Source organism: Falco biarmicus, chromosome 4 (genome assembly GCF_023638135.1).
Source record: "Falco biarmicus isolate bFalBia1 chromosome 4, bFalBia1.pri, whole genome shotgun sequence".
NCBI classification, from domain to species: Eukaryota; Metazoa; Chordata; class Aves; order Falconiformes; family Falconidae; genus Falco; species Falco biarmicus.
Genome location: NC_079291.1, coordinates 104,778,459 through 104,797,228, shown reverse-complemented (window position 1 = coordinate 104,797,228; position 18,770 = coordinate 104,778,459). Strand labels below are relative to the sequence as shown.

The window sequence follows — 18,770 nt, the reverse complement described above, 5'->3', positions numbered from 1 at the left end:
CCCTGGTATGATCTGACATGTACCAAACAGGGTGGGAAGTAAAGACCAGAGAAGATACTGCTAGCAAGGGCCCTCAGCCTGCTGCTCCGAGACGTGCTGGCTACACCATAGCATACTTGAAGTCTTCCAGAGAGGAGCCAGGGGTTCCTGAGGTGATAGGAACCAGCAGCGAAACACCAGTGAAATGCCTCAAAGGAAGTAAAGGAACTTCTTCTGGCTGAAAGCCCAGCTGAAGTGCCTCTACACCAATGCATGCAGCATGGGCAACAAACAGGAGTAGTTGGAAGCCACTGTGCCGCTAGAAAGCTACGACCTAGTCGCCATCAGAGAAACTTGGTGGGATGAATCCCATAACTGGAGTGTGGCTACCAATGGCTCTAAGCTGTTCAGAAGGAAGGGCGGAGGCGTTGCCCTCTACATCAAGGAACGGATAGAGCGTTACGAGCTGTCTCTGAAGAACAGCCACGAGCAAGTTGAAAGCTTATGGGTAAGACCCAGACACTGAGGTAACAAAGGGAACCTTGTGGTTGGCATCTACTACAGGCTGCCCGATCGGGGGCAGGGGGGAAGGTGGCTATTGATGAAGGCTTCTTACTCCAGTTACAGGAGGCCATCATGCTCCTGTGCTGGGGGACCTCAACCACCCTGACATCTGCTGGAAAAGAAGCACAGTGAGCTACAGACAATCCATGAGACTCCTGGAATGCACTGAGGGTAACTTCTTAAGCCAGGTAATAGACAGCTCTACCAGAGGGGATGCGCTACTGCACCTGTTGGTCACCAGCACAGGTGAGCTAATCAGTGACGTCAACGTTGGAGGCAGCCTGCGCTGCAGTGATCATGCACTGGCGGAGTTCACAGTCCTGAGGGATACGTGTTAGGTAAAGAGTCAAGTCAGGACCCTGAATTTTAGGAAAGCAAAATTCCAGCTCTTTAAGCAGTTAAGTCAATAAGACCCCCTGGGAAACTGCCCTCAGGGACAACAGAGCAGAACAGAGCTCCAGATCTTTAAGGATACGCTGCATAGTGCGCAAGAGCTCTCACTCCCCAGGTGTAAGAAATCAGGAAAGGAAGGCAAGAGACTAGCATAGATGAGTCAAGGCTTGCTGTTCAAACAAGGGCAAGAAAGAAATGCTCAAGCAGTGGAATCAGGGACAGGTATCCTGGGAAGAGAACAGGGACACTACCTAGTTGTGTAGGGATGGGGTCAGGAAGGTCAAGGCACAGCTGGAGCTAACTCGGCAAGGGATATAGGGAAGAATTAAAGGGCTTCTACAGGTATGTCAGCCAGAAAAGGAAGGACAAAGAAAGCATAGGCCTCCTCAATGAGCAAGGCTGGAAAACTGGTAACAACAGAAGAGGAGAAGGCTGAAGTAACCAAGTGTTTTGCCTCAGTCTTCACTGCCAACCTCTCTTCCCACACCTCTTGAGTGGATGGACTGCAAGACAGGGGCTGGGGGAGCAAAGTCCTTCCCACTGTAAAAGCATATCAGGTTTGCAACCACCTGAGGAACCTAAACATACGTAAGTCTAAAAGACCTGACGAGATGCATCCCAGAGTCCTGAGGGAATTGGCTGATGTAGTTGCCAAGCCACTCTACACGATATTTGAAAAGTCATGGCAGTCAGGTGAAGTCCCCAATGACTGGAAAAAGGAAAAACCGCACCCATTTTTAAAAAGGGTAGAAAGGAGGACCCTGGGAACTACCAACTTTTCAGCCTCATCTCTGTGCCTAGGAAGATCACGGAACAGATCCTTCTAGATGCTATGCTAAAGCACATGGAGGACAGGGAGGTGATCAGAGACAGCCAGCATGGCTTTACCAAGGGCAAGTCCTGCCTGACCAACTTACTGGCCTTCTACGACGGAGTGATTACACCAGTGGACAAGAGAAGAGCTACAGGTGTTGTCTGTCTGGACTTCTGTAAGGCCTTTGACACAGTTCCCCACAACTTTTTTCTCTCTAAGTTGGAGAGAGATGGATTGGATGGGTGATTGTTTGGTGGATGAGGAATTGGTTGGATGGTCACACACAGAGGGTAGTGGTGGTCAGTGGCTCAATGTCCAGACAGAGATCAGTGACAAGTGCTGTCCTCCAGGGGTCTGCACTGTTTAATATCTTCTTCAATGACATAGCGGGATTGAGTGCACCCTTAGCATGTTTGCAGACATCATCAGGCTGAGTTGTATGGTTGACAGGCCTGTGGATGAGAAGCCATCCAGACAGACCTGGCCAAGCTTAGGAAGTGGGACCATGTAACCTAATGAGGTTCCAGAAGGCCAACTGCAAGGTCCGGCACCCGGGCTGGGGCAACCCCTGGTATCAATACAGGCTGGGGGATAAAGGGATTGACAGCAGCCCTGCAGAGAAGGACTTGGAGGTACCGGTGGATGAAAAGCTGGACATGAGCCAATAATGTGCGCCTGCAGCCCAGAAGGCCAACTGTATCCTGGGCTGCATCAAAAGAAGCACAGCCAGCAGGTGTTGAGGGAAATGATTTTCCCCCTCTACTCCACTCTGGTGAGACCCCATCTGGAGTGCTGCATTCAGCTCTAGAGCCCCCAACATAAGGACGTGGAGCTGTCAGAGCAAGTCCAGAGGAGGACCACAAAGATGATCAGAGGGCTGGAGGACCTCTCCTACAAAGGCAGCCTGAGAGACTTGGGATTGTTCAGCCCGGAGAAGAGAAGGCTCCAGGAAGACCTTATAGCAGCCTTCCAGTACCTGAAGGGGCCTTTTAAGAAAGATGGGGACAAACTTTTTAGAAGGACCTGTTGTGATAAGACAAGGGGTAATGGTTTTAAATTGAAAGAGGGTAGTTTTAGACCAGATATGAGGAAGACATTTTTTACAATGAGGGTGGTAAGACAATGGAACAGGTTGCCCAGAGAGGTGGTAGATGCCCCATCTCTAGAAACATTCAAGGTCAAGTTGGATGGGGCTCTGGGCAACCTGATCTAGTTAAAGGTGTCCCTGCTCACTGCAGGGGGGTTGGACTAGATGGCCTTTAAAGGTCCCTTCCAATCCAAAATGTCCGATGATTCAGTTTCCTGAATTACGTAACAGTCTCACAATTCCTGTTCCATTAGTATTTCTAAGGCTTCAGGTTTTTTTAATCAACACATCAACTGCTCCAGTAGTAAGAAATACTGAGATAAGTAGATGCAATTTTTTCAAATTGGTGATCTTCAAAGGCATAATAAAACAAAAATATTTATCTCTTGTAAAGTGTTTTTGAGATTGGTCAACAAGAGCATCTGCAAGAATAAGTATCATTAGTTTCTCATTTTAAGGACTGGGAAATAAAGGTACAGTAAGCACATGACTACTCTCATCACAGAGAATGTCAATTGCAAACACGGAAAGGAACCTAAGCTCCTCACTTTCAATCCAATCCCTTCATATTGCTTTACTTGTAGAGCAGAAAAGCTTGCAGGGTAAAGTCCTACTTTTATCAGGCCAAACTGATAAAAAGAAAAAAAAAAATAAGCAGATGAGCTCCTGAAGGCATGAAACCTTTCTCATTCTTTCTAAATACAACAATGTATCTGATGGAAGTGAACTGCAAATGTGACTTCTCCCTCTAAATGGTGCCACTGTTATACAGCTATATCACTGATTGTCTCCACAAAGCATTATCGGTTTGGCTGCTAGACACTTATCACTAAATGGATGAGAACCGCTGAAAAATAAGCCCAGGCTGCCCTTACCAATAGAAACACCGCAGTGCGACCCACAGAGATTGATGTTACTCTCGGAGATGGCAGCCATACGGATCTGGTCAAATGCCCGTGTGAAGAAGGTAGCAAAGGTACTGGCAAAAGCAACGGTTCTGTCACGAGTAGCACAACCAACTGCAATGCTCACCTGAAAAGAGGGAGATTGTACAAAACCAGTGAATTCCTTGTTTATCGATTACTTCCAAAAGATCATCTGTGGGACTTCCTACTGCAGAACTTTAGGAAGAAGCTCTCAATGCAGATTAAAAATCACTCTGTCCAGTCCTGCTTGTAATTATTGGCCTTTCCAAAAAGGAAAGGCAGCGCCTTTCTCTCCCAGTATCTACCCTCTACCATCTCTCTGCTCCTTGCCTCAACTGATAGCTCTTATTGTTGATCCTTACTGGCAGCTTCTTTTCTTTATCTGCTCTGAGCAGCTACTCACAGAGTTTTAAGATTTATCCCCCTCCTCCTTTTCCTGGATCAAAGGCCTACACTTTCAGTCCAAAGACATGGTTTTTCTATCCCCAACAGACAAAAATTACCATTACTAAGTGGGAATGGATTTACCTGTGTGATTTGGACTGGTATTTATTAAAAGGGCCCTTCTTCAGCAAGATGGAAATTAGAACAAGTCGTAAAGTTGTTTATTGCTACAATTACCCTGTACATTTATTTTACACAGAAATTGTTCTGCTCTTCATTCGTGCAAATTTCTCCTAAGCTTATATAAATCCAAAATGCCTGACTCAAGCTCCTAAAACTGCCCTAGTATAAAATTTGCAAGAGACAGTTCATGGGTTCTTTGGTTATAAATTGTTAAAGACAACAGCAAATTTCTGCCTGAATTTGTGTCTTTAATTTCATTTGCTTCAGTGAATCCATATGGGCGGCAACTGAAGACTTAGTCAAACAGATGAGTTACCAAATTATTTCAGTTCTGTACAAATGTCATCAGGCTACATTTATTAACTGTTTCTCTGTCCTCATCTTCATACCCCAGTCTAGCATAGAACTCACTGTCACATTGTGACATTCCATTTTTGTGAAGCAAAAGAAACCAAACCTAAAGTCTTTTCAGAGTTAAATTTCTACAAATCAGACTGTGGAAGGTATTACTGTTGTTTACATGTTGCCTTCTCTTTGTGTACTGCTGAAATACAGACAATATGACCGCAAAACTAAAAAGAAAAAGAGGGGGGATTTAGGAAAGTATTACTAGAAGCACTCCTGTCATATTACATTTGTAAGCTTTTGTCATAGCCTAGTTTTTCCCCAAGAAATAAGTAAGTCTACATATCCACAAATATACATATGAACAGCAAATTAAAACCCCACCCTGTGAAGACTCAGAGTGAATGGTCTGATATTGCTGTGTAATATCAGTATTTCATAAAGCCAAGAGACCAGTTACCATGTTCTGTTCAGCAATGTAGCATTCAATGTAGCGACTGGGATGTTCTTTCTTAAAAAGCTCTGAGAAGGTGGAGTTCTTTGTGTCTCCATCCAAAGCAATCACTCGATCATTAGCATGGCCCAGTTTTGCAAGTGCAACACCATAAGCTTTGCGGGTAGCCCACTAGGAAAAGAAAAATACAGCAGAACTGTTGTAACTTCCTGTTCCTAGAAGCTTTTTGTTTGTTTCTTTGTTTTTTCCATGAGTGCATGCACACACAACTAAAAAACCCCACAACACGCAAGACAACTGAAAAAAAATTTATGTTAGCAGTATCAAAAGTACATATAAGAACAGTGACATTCCTAAGTGTAAACAAAAAAAGAAAAACACAGTGAAGCATCAGGACACACATCTGTGCTGAAATTAGCAACTCCCTACCAATCCAGCTATGGAATTTTTAAAACCTTGGTTTCCAATCATGGAAAATCACTGAACCTCGTGGAGTTTAACTTTAAATACACATAAAATAGTTTGAATGATTGGTAACGATCATGAAATGGAGTTATGTGAGTCTTTGTATTTTAATATCCTTCCAATACGCAGTGAGCTTAATGTCTGTGTGTCACACAACAGATGTACCAGGATTCTCAAACTAGGAGAGAAGAGGTGGGTAGTTGAAATCGTGGCAAAGGAAAAACACGGAACTTCCGGCCATCCATTAAACAGCCTCATACTTTGAAGTTATCTGACAAACAGTGAAAAAGGAAGGGAATACCTTTTCTCCCACTTTGTAAGTTGGTGGAGATGGCATCTTAATGTTTCTAATATTTACTATAGGTGCATCTTCTTCCGGGAGGGCTGGAGAAAGCTTTTTCTTATTTTGGATTTTGTCATCTATTTCCTGAATGACTTGTTCAGCCATGTTTTTTGGAAGGGGCTTTCCATGCCAGCTTTCCTTATCTTCAACACCTGTGTATTTAAAATTATATTACAAATCACAAAAATATAAAAACTGTTTAAGATCTTAGCTGCAGATTTTACTCGGATAAAAGTGCAGTGGAGCATGACAGTCTAGCATAGTCTTCCAAGAAAAGAACTTCTTTATTATTCCCACTGTAAACAATTACCATTAATTTAAATTGCATTAAGACAAACATGTTTAAATACTTAACACAAATAGTCAAATTCCATATAGTCCAAACTAGTGATGAAATTCCAGTATCTTCTACTGAAATTGATTATGATTTGGCAACTAAAAGACGTGGTCCATAAGTGTGGCAAGAAGTAAACAGTAATCAATCTGAACAGTTAACATGAATTTTCAATAGTCGGGCCTAATTAAACAAACTCAGATGAATTTCGAACAACAGTTAAGCAAGCTAATTCAAACAAGACCTGACATTTTACAGCTTTATTTTAATAGCTTGTGATGACTCTCATCTTTGTGCACCTGGCACTAACAGCAAAATCACCTCTCTGGCTGATATGCTGTTTTTCACTGAGTAAGTCACTAAGAAGAATGAATCTTGCTTGCTTACTCAATGAAAAGGAATGAAGATATTCACTCCTGTTATTAATATTTATGTGGTCAGAAAGATAAATTAGCAGAGTGCCTCTAATAAACTGGAGCTGAACAGAATCATGGCAACCCTGGACACGCTGAATATGCACTGTATCCACAGAATAGATACACAGAATGTAATCCATAGAACGCTCAGTAGCTAGCACACATCTCACTTGCAAGAACCAAAATAATTTTCTTAGCACTAATGCTGCTGGGAAGTATAAAGAGTTTGAAAGACTTTCTGCATGCTATTGCATGTGTTGGTGCACATCTGTCCCCTAGACAACTAGGTAAGTTTCACACCATGTGAAAACTTCAAAAGGATCTTAAAGAGGCATCATGAACTCCAAAATTCAAACAGCTGCTAACCTATGAAATCATTTCTATGGATTACTGTATCCTGTATCTCAGTGACTTCCACATCAGATCATATGAAATAACCTGTAGTGTTACCAGGTAGCTTATGTACCACACCTCATGCAGCTTCGTCAAAACTGTAAATGCAGTAATTCCTCGTTTTCTGTGTGTGCATACTGCCTGGCTGGTAATAAGCAGACCCAGTTATTTGCAACTCAAGGAGCAGGGAGTTTTTATGACAAAGTCACTCCCTTCTCAGCATAGTCTCTGTGAGTCTAGGGATCAACAGCAAGCCAACAAGGTGGCCCTCTTTTGCTAGGGCAATTTTCAAGACAAAGCCATATGGTCCAATACCCCACCCCGCCACCCCCCCCACCCCCCGGCCATCTTCCAGGCTGGAAAAGACTTTTAAAAGAGTAACAACTCAAGCACAGCTGACAGCAGAGGAAATTCTACTCTACAAGTGGGGATCTGTAAAAGCCCAGTCAACACAGAACCGCACATGGCTGGATAATGTGAAGAACCGAGAGCCACATCTTTGCCTGCTTCCTATGAAGCATCAATTTAACATCCGCCATAAGAAAAGGCCACAAAGGAAAAAAATATAGGGTGAAACTGAGTTTTCAGACTGTGTGGTAGTACGATCAAGGCAAAAAGCTGACAGGATGCCAAATGAAATGTTAAACTTCTGTATTTTTTAATGACTGCACCTTTATTGCAGCACTATGTACATACTATTTATATACATATGTGTATGCAAAGGAATAGATGTTTTATTACCTGATATGCCTTTGCCTTTAAAAGTCTTTGCAATGATAGCTGTTGGCTGATGTTTGGCCTGGCCAAAGGCTTTGCAAAGTTCCTCCACACTGTGTCCATCAACGATGATAGCATGCCAGCTAAGAACACAAACAGATCAACTGTTTCCAAAGGGTTTTAGCATGTGACACTCTCTGGTAGTTAGCAATAACAATAACGAATACTAACTTCATTCCAATGCAGTGTCTTTTTAAAAGACCCAAAGTATGCCAGAAACATGAACTAGCATTCATTTGATATACTAAAATATCAGTCCCTTTTTTATAATGCAAAATGACTCACAGAGGAATTAACAACTGCTAGCAAAATTCTCAGCCTACAGATAACCGAGTTATCCTACATTTCTTCAGATTAATAGCCTTTTCTAATTACAAGAGGAAATCAGACATCCAGAAATCAGTTAAAAAATTGACAATCACAGCTGATTAAAACATAAAAATGCTCCAGCACAATTTGCATGGCTGCTATTGTATCTGTCAGTTCTTTATCAAGGATTTCTGCATCTACATAGAAATATACATTTCTAAACTAACTGAAAGCCAATACATAATTCTTGTACAAGTAGCCGTTTCCATGCCTTTTTTTCTGATCTGCTTGCTATGACAGTACATTTGGTCACACAGTTAAAAATCTGTATTTAATGTGATAAAAACTGCTTTAAGATCCTCTAAGAAATTTATCTGAGTAAGCAGTCCTTTTATTTTTCCTTTAAACAAAAAATTCTGCCACTTTAAATCTTCCTGCTGTACCAACAAAGACGACCAATATCAGGCATTATGAAAGACCATCTTTCTTGGTGATGGTATCCTTTAGAGCTAAAAGTTCATTTGAAAAATTCTGAAAAGCAAATAAAACATACAGTTTCAAATGAGAGACTAGAATGAACTTGTCCAATCACGTACCCAAAGGCTTCACAGCGTTTCTGGTAAATTTCAACATGATGCTGCAGAGGGGCAGGGTCACTTTGTCCAAGACGGTTAACATCAAATATAGCAACAAGATTATCTAGCTTGTAAAACCCAGCAAAGGCCATTGCCTCCCAAACAGAGCCTTCAGATAGCTCTCCATCTCCTAGCAGACAATACACTCGATAGCTACAAGAAGAAATCAATAAAGTAAAATAAAATTAATGTGTAAACACAATTAAATCAAGAACAAACTCCCCCCAACAATTCACAGTTAGAATTCACTGCTTTTCCTATCCCAAACTCAACCCCCATTGCTGAATGCATTCACCTCAGATAACTGTATGTGACATGAGACAAATTAAAATACTTTTGAGCTGTTACACATAAAAAAAAAAAAAAAACCAGATGAGAAATACTGTACTCCTTTTCAAACCTTTGTCTCAAAAAAATCAGACCTTAAGCCTCCTATTGCAAGGCTTGAATGAACAGGCCCATTAAACACTGTCACTGTGACTCAGCAAGATCACTAACAATACATGAAAGGTTACCGTCTGCTTCCTCATTCCTACCATATACTCTCTGGAAGGATGAACAATAATTTAATTTCAGGAAACTATAAATTGTGGATGAACTCAAGTATGGATTAAAACATGTTACATAACCAAATCCAGAATTCAGGAAAAAGGATAACCAGCACGATAGGACTTTGTAGACTATTTCTCCAAATACTGAAGCTTTGTATTTAGGTAAAATTCAGATAGCAGGAGTACTGCCTGACCTCTGTAGAACTCAGCTGCTGTATTTTTCTTTTATTACCATTCTCTTTTTTTTTTGGATGACAAAGCTTTGTAAATGTTCATTATGTATTAAAATTTTAAAATAACTGTATATTAGCCTTCAAATAATAATTTTAAAAGAAAATAATCAAGATGGCTGTTAGTGATTTTTTTTTACTAGACATTAAGCTATAAGAGACTTCTGATCTGAATCCCACCTGCCTACAGCTAAATCTGAACTCCTTCCACATAAGCTGCTCCCCAGTATTGCATGCAAGACCACCTTTTTCTTCCGTCATGTAAGCACTGGTTAGATTTTTTCCACACGTAGCATCTGCTAAACTCAATTAAAATCACCAAGTCATCTTTTACAGAAATGATTTCAAGTTAGTGAAGTGTAGGACACATTAACTGGGCAGCCTATGCTCGAATGTACTAGAACTGTCACATAAAATATATCAACTACATCAGGCTATTTTTCCTCCTCATACAGATTTGCCTTCAGACATCTACTTTTCCTGTGCACAAAACAAATGGCAGAAGCAGTCATTTTTGTCTCTATGGAGTTGAGTGCCTTTCTGATAACAATTTGAAACCCTACTTTATGATTCAATGGCTCTATTATTGACCATAATAGTTCCTTATCTAGATACATGTTCTCCATCATTTGTCATCTGACTTTGAACAGACACATCTCTAGTTTGCATCTTTCTTCCGAGTGGATACATACCAGTCTCACACTGGCTATTACTCTCTGGAAGTTAAGAAGCTGCTCTAACGACTTACTGTTTTCTCTGTTCAGGAACATCACCTTGCAATGCTGTCAGTTACAAAAGGAACATGCATATGCACTAATTCTTGCTAATCTTTAAACCATCGGTAGTTTCACTAGCAATGACTTTGTAATTATCAGGCTAGTAATCTATCATGAAAAACCTGAATTTGAAATTAGACTTGGGAATGGAGACCAGAATAAAAGAGGTTTGGGTTTTTTTTCCTGATTGAGATAACAATACAATTTCTTTTCACAGAATATTCCTATTGAATGCCTATAATCATGAAATATGAAGATGGAATTACCTGGCTCTGTCAAAGAACTTGCCAGTGTATGCCATTCCACATGCAGCACCAAGACCCTGACCAAGGGATCCAGTAGCCACATCAGTGAATGCTTGCCTCTGAGAACAAAAGAGCAACAATTATTTTACAGTTAAGAAATAGAGGAACCACATTCCAGTGCTAGAAAATGGTTCAACATACATCAAAATTCAGCTTGTCGGCTATAACAATATAGTGCAAGTCCCTCCAAATCTTGCCCTGTTCTCCTCCTTTCCCTGCAATGTGTGTACCTTGACGATCCATGTCACAAGCTAACTAGGCTCTCTGAAGGCAATGATACCTATGGCCCAGGAATTTCTCAGCTATGCCTTGGATGGCAACTGTTAAGAACTGATGATTTTGTGTAAAAAAGAATCAACTGAAACAACTGCCTGGGAACGGAAAGACCAATGAGGTGACCAAACTGGATATAAACTTATGAAATACCTCAAAGCTTCTTAACGATGAGAAAAGCCATGCTGGAACTTTATATAAAGCTTTTTTTTAAATTAAAAACATTGACATACAGGACTGTAGGGGAACTTTACAACAGCTATAAAGTTAATTTTTACATGCTCAAACACAGAGACTGATCCAGTTGTGAAGCCTTATATATAATGTAAGTGTCATCAACCTTCTTATAAGTCTGTATCTTTCCTGTACTGTAGCTGGCAAACACAAATTGCTGCAAAATACATACACTTCCTGTTTTACAGAAAACAACATTTTATATCAAAGGTTATGAACACTCACTGGTACTGGGTGTCCTTCTAGGACAGAATCAATTTTCCTCAAGTTCAGTAATTCTGCTTCTTGTAGAAAACCAGCTTCTGCCCAAACAGAATATAAAATTGGTGCTGCATGACCCTAGAGAGAAACATAAATCTTAAGCAAAGCACAGGTTTCACAATATGCTAGTATCAAGACAAAATTCTACAAAGCTGACAAACCCTGGAATCAGGTTCTTATGTCCTCTAAGCAGGCCCCGAACATGCAACATTCACATTGACGCTTGTTTCCAAGTCCCCCGTGCCCCTGCTTATAGTACCCCAGACAGCTGAGTACAGTTAAGACAGAAAGAATGCAGCACTCTGGAGGGCTATTTAGGATGTCCTTGAGAAAATCAACACCGAAGAGCAAGAAGGTCTCTCTCAGCCATGCAGGTCCAATTCCAAAAAGTAGTTTTGGTATCCAAATAAACGATTCAATTTGTTTAGGTACCAGTTTCAAGAACAGAGCACTGTTCACTAAACCAGTAAACGGATGAGCAAGTGTTACCCCATTCAATACATATGTATTCAAGGTAAGATGCAGTGAGTGACAACAGGCAAAATTTTAAGCTTTATACACTCAGATTCTTGCAGCCACGTCCAAGTGGACAACTGCAACGTAGTAGCCATCATTCACCCACGGAGTCATTAGGAGTCAAAAAAGCATGCAGAGATTTGAAGCCATTTAGCAACTCCAGACAGAAACCCTGATTAATTAGAGTGCACCAAAGCAAACACGAAGAAGTGACTCTCTCGTTACTTTACCACCTCAGCATTAGCTCCTTGCTTCTCATCCAATCACTTATTTCAGAACGGCAGTCAGAGGTGCCAACAGTTATAATAACCGATGCAAGGATATACACCATCAGCTATGCAGCACTACTGTAAGCAACCACGTGAGGAACTCAGACTCAAAGATGGAACGCCTCACTGGAGTACTTCATCTGCCATTTTTTACATGATTAAGTTTTCTGAAGGCCCCTCAACTGCCTTTATGTCATATGATTGAAATGTCCCTGTGATTTGCAAGGGCATAATGCAAAAGGGGATAGAAACGCTAATGGCCAGTCCAGACTGTGGTTTTATGTGTTTTTTGAACCACAACAGTTTCAGAAGTAGCATTGACTTTAATATCATACTGGCACAGTAGGAATGCAAATTGCTCACTAACCTACCATAACTATTTCATATAATGCTCCCTGAAAAGCTGACAGTAATTAGTGCACATTGTGACATGACTGCAGGCGTAACAGCATGGCTGCATTTAACAAGTAGAGCACAAAAGCTAACCGCAACTCACTCAGTAGAAAGTCGGTTATGCCAAAATAAAACAGATGTTAATATTTCTTGATAAATTTTATAGACAATATATTTATTATTTAATATTAAAACAATTTAACAAAGTGAAGTTAAGACTTACCAAGACACATTATACTGAGTGTGTATTTTTGAGTTATGCTACAACTTAACCCAGTATTTATTTGTCTTTCTGAAGTAGACAAATTCCAAGCTCTCAAATATTTCCAATAGACTTCTGTGTAGTTGCAAGCACAAGTAAGTATGAAGACAAGTCTATATAATTTACAGACAGACAACTCTTTACCAGCAGACTGCAACAGTATAGCGTAAAAGTTATTTTACCTTTGAAAGAACAAACCGGTCGTTGCTGGCGTTTCTGGGATCTTGCACTTTGTACCTCATGGTATGGAAAAACAGCACAGACATAATCTCTGCTGCACTGCAACATGATGTAGGGTGGCTACAAGTCAAGACAGACCCAAGATTATCACTTCTCATCATTGTTTGCTCAGGACTGCATCTTTAAAATATCACTTTACCAGCCTGCTACTCCTCAGCATTAAAATACACTCTTAAAGTGTTTTTGATAACCCATCCCATCTACCATTACCCCAGTGCCAATCAGTTGTACTTTGAGACAAAGGAAGCCTTCTTATCTAGTTGAAGTGGACCTTAAAAAATAGACCCTGGTGACAGCTTAAGGACACATCTTTTAGAGCTCTCTGTTCTTCATGTGAAGGAACACCACCCTAATCGGTGACTATGAAGCACTGGAAGGAGTACGATCCGTACCTGAAATCATACTCTACTAATTTAGCTGACAGTGGAAATTCACACTGATGCAGAGGAAGCGAAGACAGCCTTCCACAGTACTTTAGCCACGCACTGAGTGAAGGAATTAAAAGCATGGCATCATAACTTGTTCAGGCCCCACTGCACAGGCAGGGATTGGTAATGCAAGATTAACTTCTGCAGAAAGTTCTGGAATGTTTACAATTGTATAACATAGGTACCATTTTATTCTACTATGCTAGAACAGACAGAACTAGAATTCTGATTTCTAAAGAGGGCATTAAATAGTACAATTTTTGTATTTCATCTTCTACTGAAACTAGACAAGCAAATATAAATTTGCACAAAAAGGGTTATTTACAAGTGGCAAATACTGAGTTATTCCAAGACAAGGTACATAATTTGTTTGAAGTGTAATAGAATGGCATAAAATTACTTTTATTCATCTATATTACTGTCATTTAAATAACAATCACTGTAGTTCTTATGCATCTTGAAGGGATGGCACCACCTGACCACTTGAGTATATCAGCCTTGGCTTTTCACTTGTGATAAAGCTTAAAAGGGGTAAGGAGGCTCTTTAAAAACCTTTACTGAGTGTGGAAAGTAGCATTTTCCAGAGTTACTGGTATAAACAGGATAATTCTTGGTATCAGTGGTTGCTACTGAAGTATAGGAAAGTGAATAATGAACGGTAAAAAGGTTATGGCTACAGAAATCTTCACCAGCTTTGAAAATAACCTGCAGTCTCATCTCACCTTCTCTTCTACAAATGTTTATTTTTCATCTTTAAAACAATACTCTTATAAAATATTTGACCCTACTTGTAAAACAGGACAAACTTACTATGAAAGTGTCACATTTCGTCTCCCACATGTACATTTACCATGCATGTTAGGATTAGACACCACCTTCACTAGAACTAATCAAAATATTCTCTTCTGGTAGTAATAAACCTTCCCTCCCAACATCCCCAACAGTGCTGCAATAAGAGAATAAAAACATGCAAAACACTAGCAAAATATCAATTACGGTTAGTGTCCATCCCTTTGTAAGTACTCACACACAGGGAACCAAAAGAATTAGCTTTAAACCATGGTTCAAACATATTAGTAAATATTTATAAATCTGAGTTAATCAATAAGCCTTACATGCTTGTTTAAAGCTTTCATTCCTTTAATTTCATTAACTTTATACTTAACCATACTTCTATGAACTCCTGGTCTTGGTAAAAAAAGTTTAAAACAACCTAAAATGGTAGCATGTGGAAATAAAAAAAAAGGTAGAAAAATTTAATAAATTACTTGAAAATTAGGGAAAAAAATATTTTTATTAAAACTGCAGGTTAATTGAATGATCTCCTACTAACATAACCAAAATTTAACTACATATCAGATACCAGAAATCACTGAAAAATCAACTACACAATTTTCTTTAAATACAGTCATCTTATTAAGGCTACAACTACTGGTCTTCTATCAGCTCACACTTTTCTATTAAGTTCTGTTGAAAGAATTCCTTGTTAATCCTAGGAAAGTGTATTTGGATTACTCGTAGAAGGAAAGTCACTGCCACTACTTGCACACAATCTTCCATGCTGAGCTCCTGATTGACAAACAACCTAGAACTTTGCAGTGGTGGTCCATTAACATGCTTCTCTGCCAGATAGCTTCTACCGATGAACTGCCTTAACCTTCAAATATAGCCTTTTAGTAAGAAAAGGCAAAACAAAGTATATTAGAATACTCTAACCCTGGATCCACACAAATCAAGAGTAAAATAATTACTCCAATGTAGTTAAGAGTTTTCTTTTAACTACTCTGCATCATTTTATGTTAGCTCCATCTACACATATCTACACATTTCAGCTAAAAAGAATAGTGGTGAAATGTTAAAATGGAATACTGAATGAAAGAAAAGAGCTAAAAAAATTGAAGGAAAACAAAAATGTGCAAAATGTGATCATACCACACGTTATGAAACTGCCTCTTAAGAAACTCTTGCAAGTTCCACTTTTAAGAATTTAACCATCTAATTCTAGGAAGCCTGGCACTGTTTCAAAACTGCAGAAATTTATCATTAGCTACAAAACAGACTACCAGTTTTGATTAAAACGTCTGCACTACTTATCTAGAAGAAAAACTTCTTCCACGTCCAAAAGCAAGTATGTTCAATCTTGACAACTAACTTTTTTTTCCCTCCCCTAAGGCATTTTAAGCACAAAATCTTGTTCCAATTCACTGAATTTTTCCACTACAGCTGGTAAAGTACTCAAAGCGATATGTTTGAGCATCGAGGATCAGACTGCCTGCTCTTTTAGCTCTTGTCCAGAAAAAGGCCGTAGCTTTCTTCAACAAAAGTTAGTACAAGTAAAGACTGCAAGAACTGATGTATCAGATCTGTCATGAAACCACTTGTGTTGCAATATATGCAAGTTTACAGAAATTACTTCATTGAAAGTAGCTGGCAGGTCCTCTTTTGTCTGAAGTGCTTTTATTGCAAGTATTTCCTTCAGTTTTACATACTACACCTTTAACAACCCCAAATTTCCTTAACATCAGTGCAAGCATGACAAATTTTTTAACTAACTGTAAGCTTCTATTTAAATTTAACTTGCATTCAAACATCCTTCTACATTCTTGGTGGATACCAGCAATTCAGGCAAAGCTTACTGTCTCATTCAGGCTTTGGAAAACACATTCATAAAGCGTAGCTGTGTTAGAAATGTATGTGATTTGCCTAACACCGCGAAAGACTGTGAACGTCTTTTTCTTTTAGGCACATTACTACAACATCATCTTAGCAACCGAATCTTATTAAGAAAGAAAATGTATGGCTTCTCAACAGAATCTTCCCTCCAGAGCGCATCTTTCATAATCTGCTCATTATCATGTTGTGTAATAATTTCAGACTACACAACTCTAGTGCTAGGTTAAGCTGGAGTGATTAATGAAACACCTTTGTGCAAGAAGTACTCAGTATTGTAGCACAGATGAGCCAGGAATAAAAAGCTTGAGTAAAACTGTTTTTACTGTTTCTTCATCGGCATGGGGAGAATGACTTTACTATTGAACTTCATGGACCACAGAAAATAAGCAAAGGCTGCAGCAAGATCCTTGCTCTTTAACAGCACATCAGACAAAACAGAGACATAGTTTTATCTGTAGATAAAACAACCAATACTATACATCTGTGTGCCCTGCTTAAAATGCACCCTAGAAGCTCAAGACCGAAGATCAAGCTCTGCTAAGAAGGTTTAGCACAATTTTTCTTACAATTTCACACAGGCTTGGCTTGTGTAATACTGCCTGTATATTATGGCTTTGAAACAGATGAAGAATTAAAAGAGCAGTTGTTAGGTAACCTGTACTTCGCTCTCCAGACTGGACCAAACAAGCCATGGCTTTGTAAAAACCACTCCTATGGCTAGCTGAGAAATTCCCTGTGTCCCAACGCTCCATTTTACAGGAAGAACCAAGGCAGCATTTTCATTTGCTGTATGCAAAAGGTATGAGTAAAGTTCAGTTTCTGTATGCTTTGAGAAAGAGCCATGTGAGGCAGCCCATGCCAGACACAGCGTGGAAAGCCTAAGGCAAGTCAGAGAAGCAGCTTTAAAATATTTTACACACCACTCTTCTCCACACAAACCCCAGCATCCAAAGGATTCCTTCAAGGTTGGTTTGTTCGGTTGATTTTTTTTTTGAAAACCATGGCCAGTTTCAAAGAGGTCCAAAGGAGGAAATTGAAACAAGATGGGTATTAAAAAAAAAAAAAAGAAAGAAAAAAAAGGCAGTACTCTATGGAAACACAGAAATACATTATACAAGCAGAAAAAATAGCTTTAATTTTACGTGAATAAAAGTGGATTGTCTGCAGAGATTTTTTTCCATAGGTAAAGCACGATCAAAGGAAGGATAACCCTGGAATCTGCACACATCAGAGCCTACGCTAAATCCTGTCCAGAGGCCTGAATAAACTGCCCATTTGAGACCGCGGGCATTTCACAGATAATCCCGCTTGGGCTCACTTGAAATTCTGTGCAGAATTAGTTCCAACTGACGGGCACGAAATGAAAAAGAAACGGCTTGCGCCTCGGGCACAAATTCTTTGGTTCTCAGTCCTGCATCAACTTAGCATTCCCGGCCGCTCTCCGCAGTCACAACACCCGCCGGGCCGGCCAGAAGGCTGCAGCCCCCGGGCTGGGCTGGGCTGGGCCGGGCCGGGCCGCGGGAGCCCCGCACCTCGCCCGCGGCCGCCATTTCCCGACGGAGCACCTGCACATCGCTCGGCCTCACCCCGAGCCCCCGACGTGCCGGGCGGGGGGGGGGGGGGGGGTGTCCCGGGGATGCGGCCGTGACCGCTGCGGTGTCCCCTCCCCGCCCGGACTCCCCATCCCCGCGGCCGCACGTCCCGCCCCGCGGCCGCCTCAGCCCCCGGGCACAGCCGCGGGGGACACGGGCGGGCCCCGGCACCGCCGCCCGCTCGGGGTCCCGCACATGGCTGCGGCGGGGGGGGTGCTCTGCCTTCGGGAGCCGCCGGTGTGCCCCCGGGCAGCCAGTAACGGGGCGGCCCGGCCCTACCCCTCCCAGCGCCACCGCGCCTCGGCCCCGCCGCCCAACAGATGCGGGGTGCGGGCGCGCGGCTGGCCGGAGGGGCGGGCGCACGGCGGCGCCGGTGCGCGGCCGCGGCGCAGCCCACCGCCTCACTCACCCGGAGCCGGCCGCGGTCGTGGCTTTGATGGAGCTGATGCGGAGCCGGTTGGCCGTGTCCTTCAGGGCCTGCAGCGTCTGCTGGTCAGGCTTGTGGTAGTCTTCCATGTGTGCGAAACAGGAGGGCCGCGGCGGCAGCGGGGCTAGGGCGGCAGCACCCGGGGCTGGGCACGGACGGCGGCGCTCCGCGAGGTCTGTGGGCAGCGCGCCTCAGCCGGGCCGTGCGGCGGGGGCGGAGAGAGCGGGCGGGCGGGCGCCCCTCCTCCCGCCTGCGCCCGGCCTGCCCACGCCGCCGCCGCCGCCGCCGCCGGGAGTTGGGGCGGGGCGGGGCCGGGGGCCAGCGCGGCGCGGCCTGGCGGGGCCGCCGGCTCCCCCTGCCGGCGCCAGGAGGCGTCTCGGGGCTGCCGCGCGCCGGCGGTCTTGGCGCCATTTCCCTCCCCCGGCCGGCAGCCGGCGTGAGGGAGGCGGCGCGGCAGCCCCAGCAGCCGAGCGCGGTGAGCGGGGGCGGCCTGGGGCCGGGGGGGCTGGAAGCCGCCGGGCTGAGGGGAAGGGGCGAAC

At 42.2% G+C, this 18,770-nt stretch overlaps 1 protein-coding gene across 1 annotated transcript in view; it reads right to left on the bottom strand.

Moving 5' to 3' along the window:
* TKT (transketolase) overlaps positions 1-18,507 on the bottom strand; it is a 28,226-nt gene extending 9,719 nt beyond the window's left edge. Inside the window, exons 1-9 of the mRNA XM_056334990.1 lie at positions 18,214-18,507; positions 13,054-13,171; positions 11,396-11,509; positions 10,625-10,722; positions 8,763-8,954; positions 7,822-7,940; positions 5,896-6,089; positions 5,136-5,300; positions 3,713-3,869 (exon numbers count right to left, since the gene is read on the bottom strand). Of these exons, the coding sequence (XP_056190965.1) occupies positions 3,713-3,869; positions 5,136-5,300; positions 5,896-6,089; positions 7,822-7,940; positions 8,763-8,954; positions 10,625-10,722; positions 11,396-11,509; positions 13,054-13,171; positions 18,214-18,320 (1,264 nt within the window). The 5' untranslated portion in view covers positions 18,321-18,507. The remainder of the gene's footprint in view (positions 1-3,712; positions 3,870-5,135; positions 5,301-5,895; positions 6,090-7,821; positions 7,941-8,762; positions 8,955-10,624; positions 10,723-11,395; positions 11,510-13,053; positions 13,172-18,213) is intronic.
* Positions 18,508-18,770: the final 263 nt, after the last annotated feature.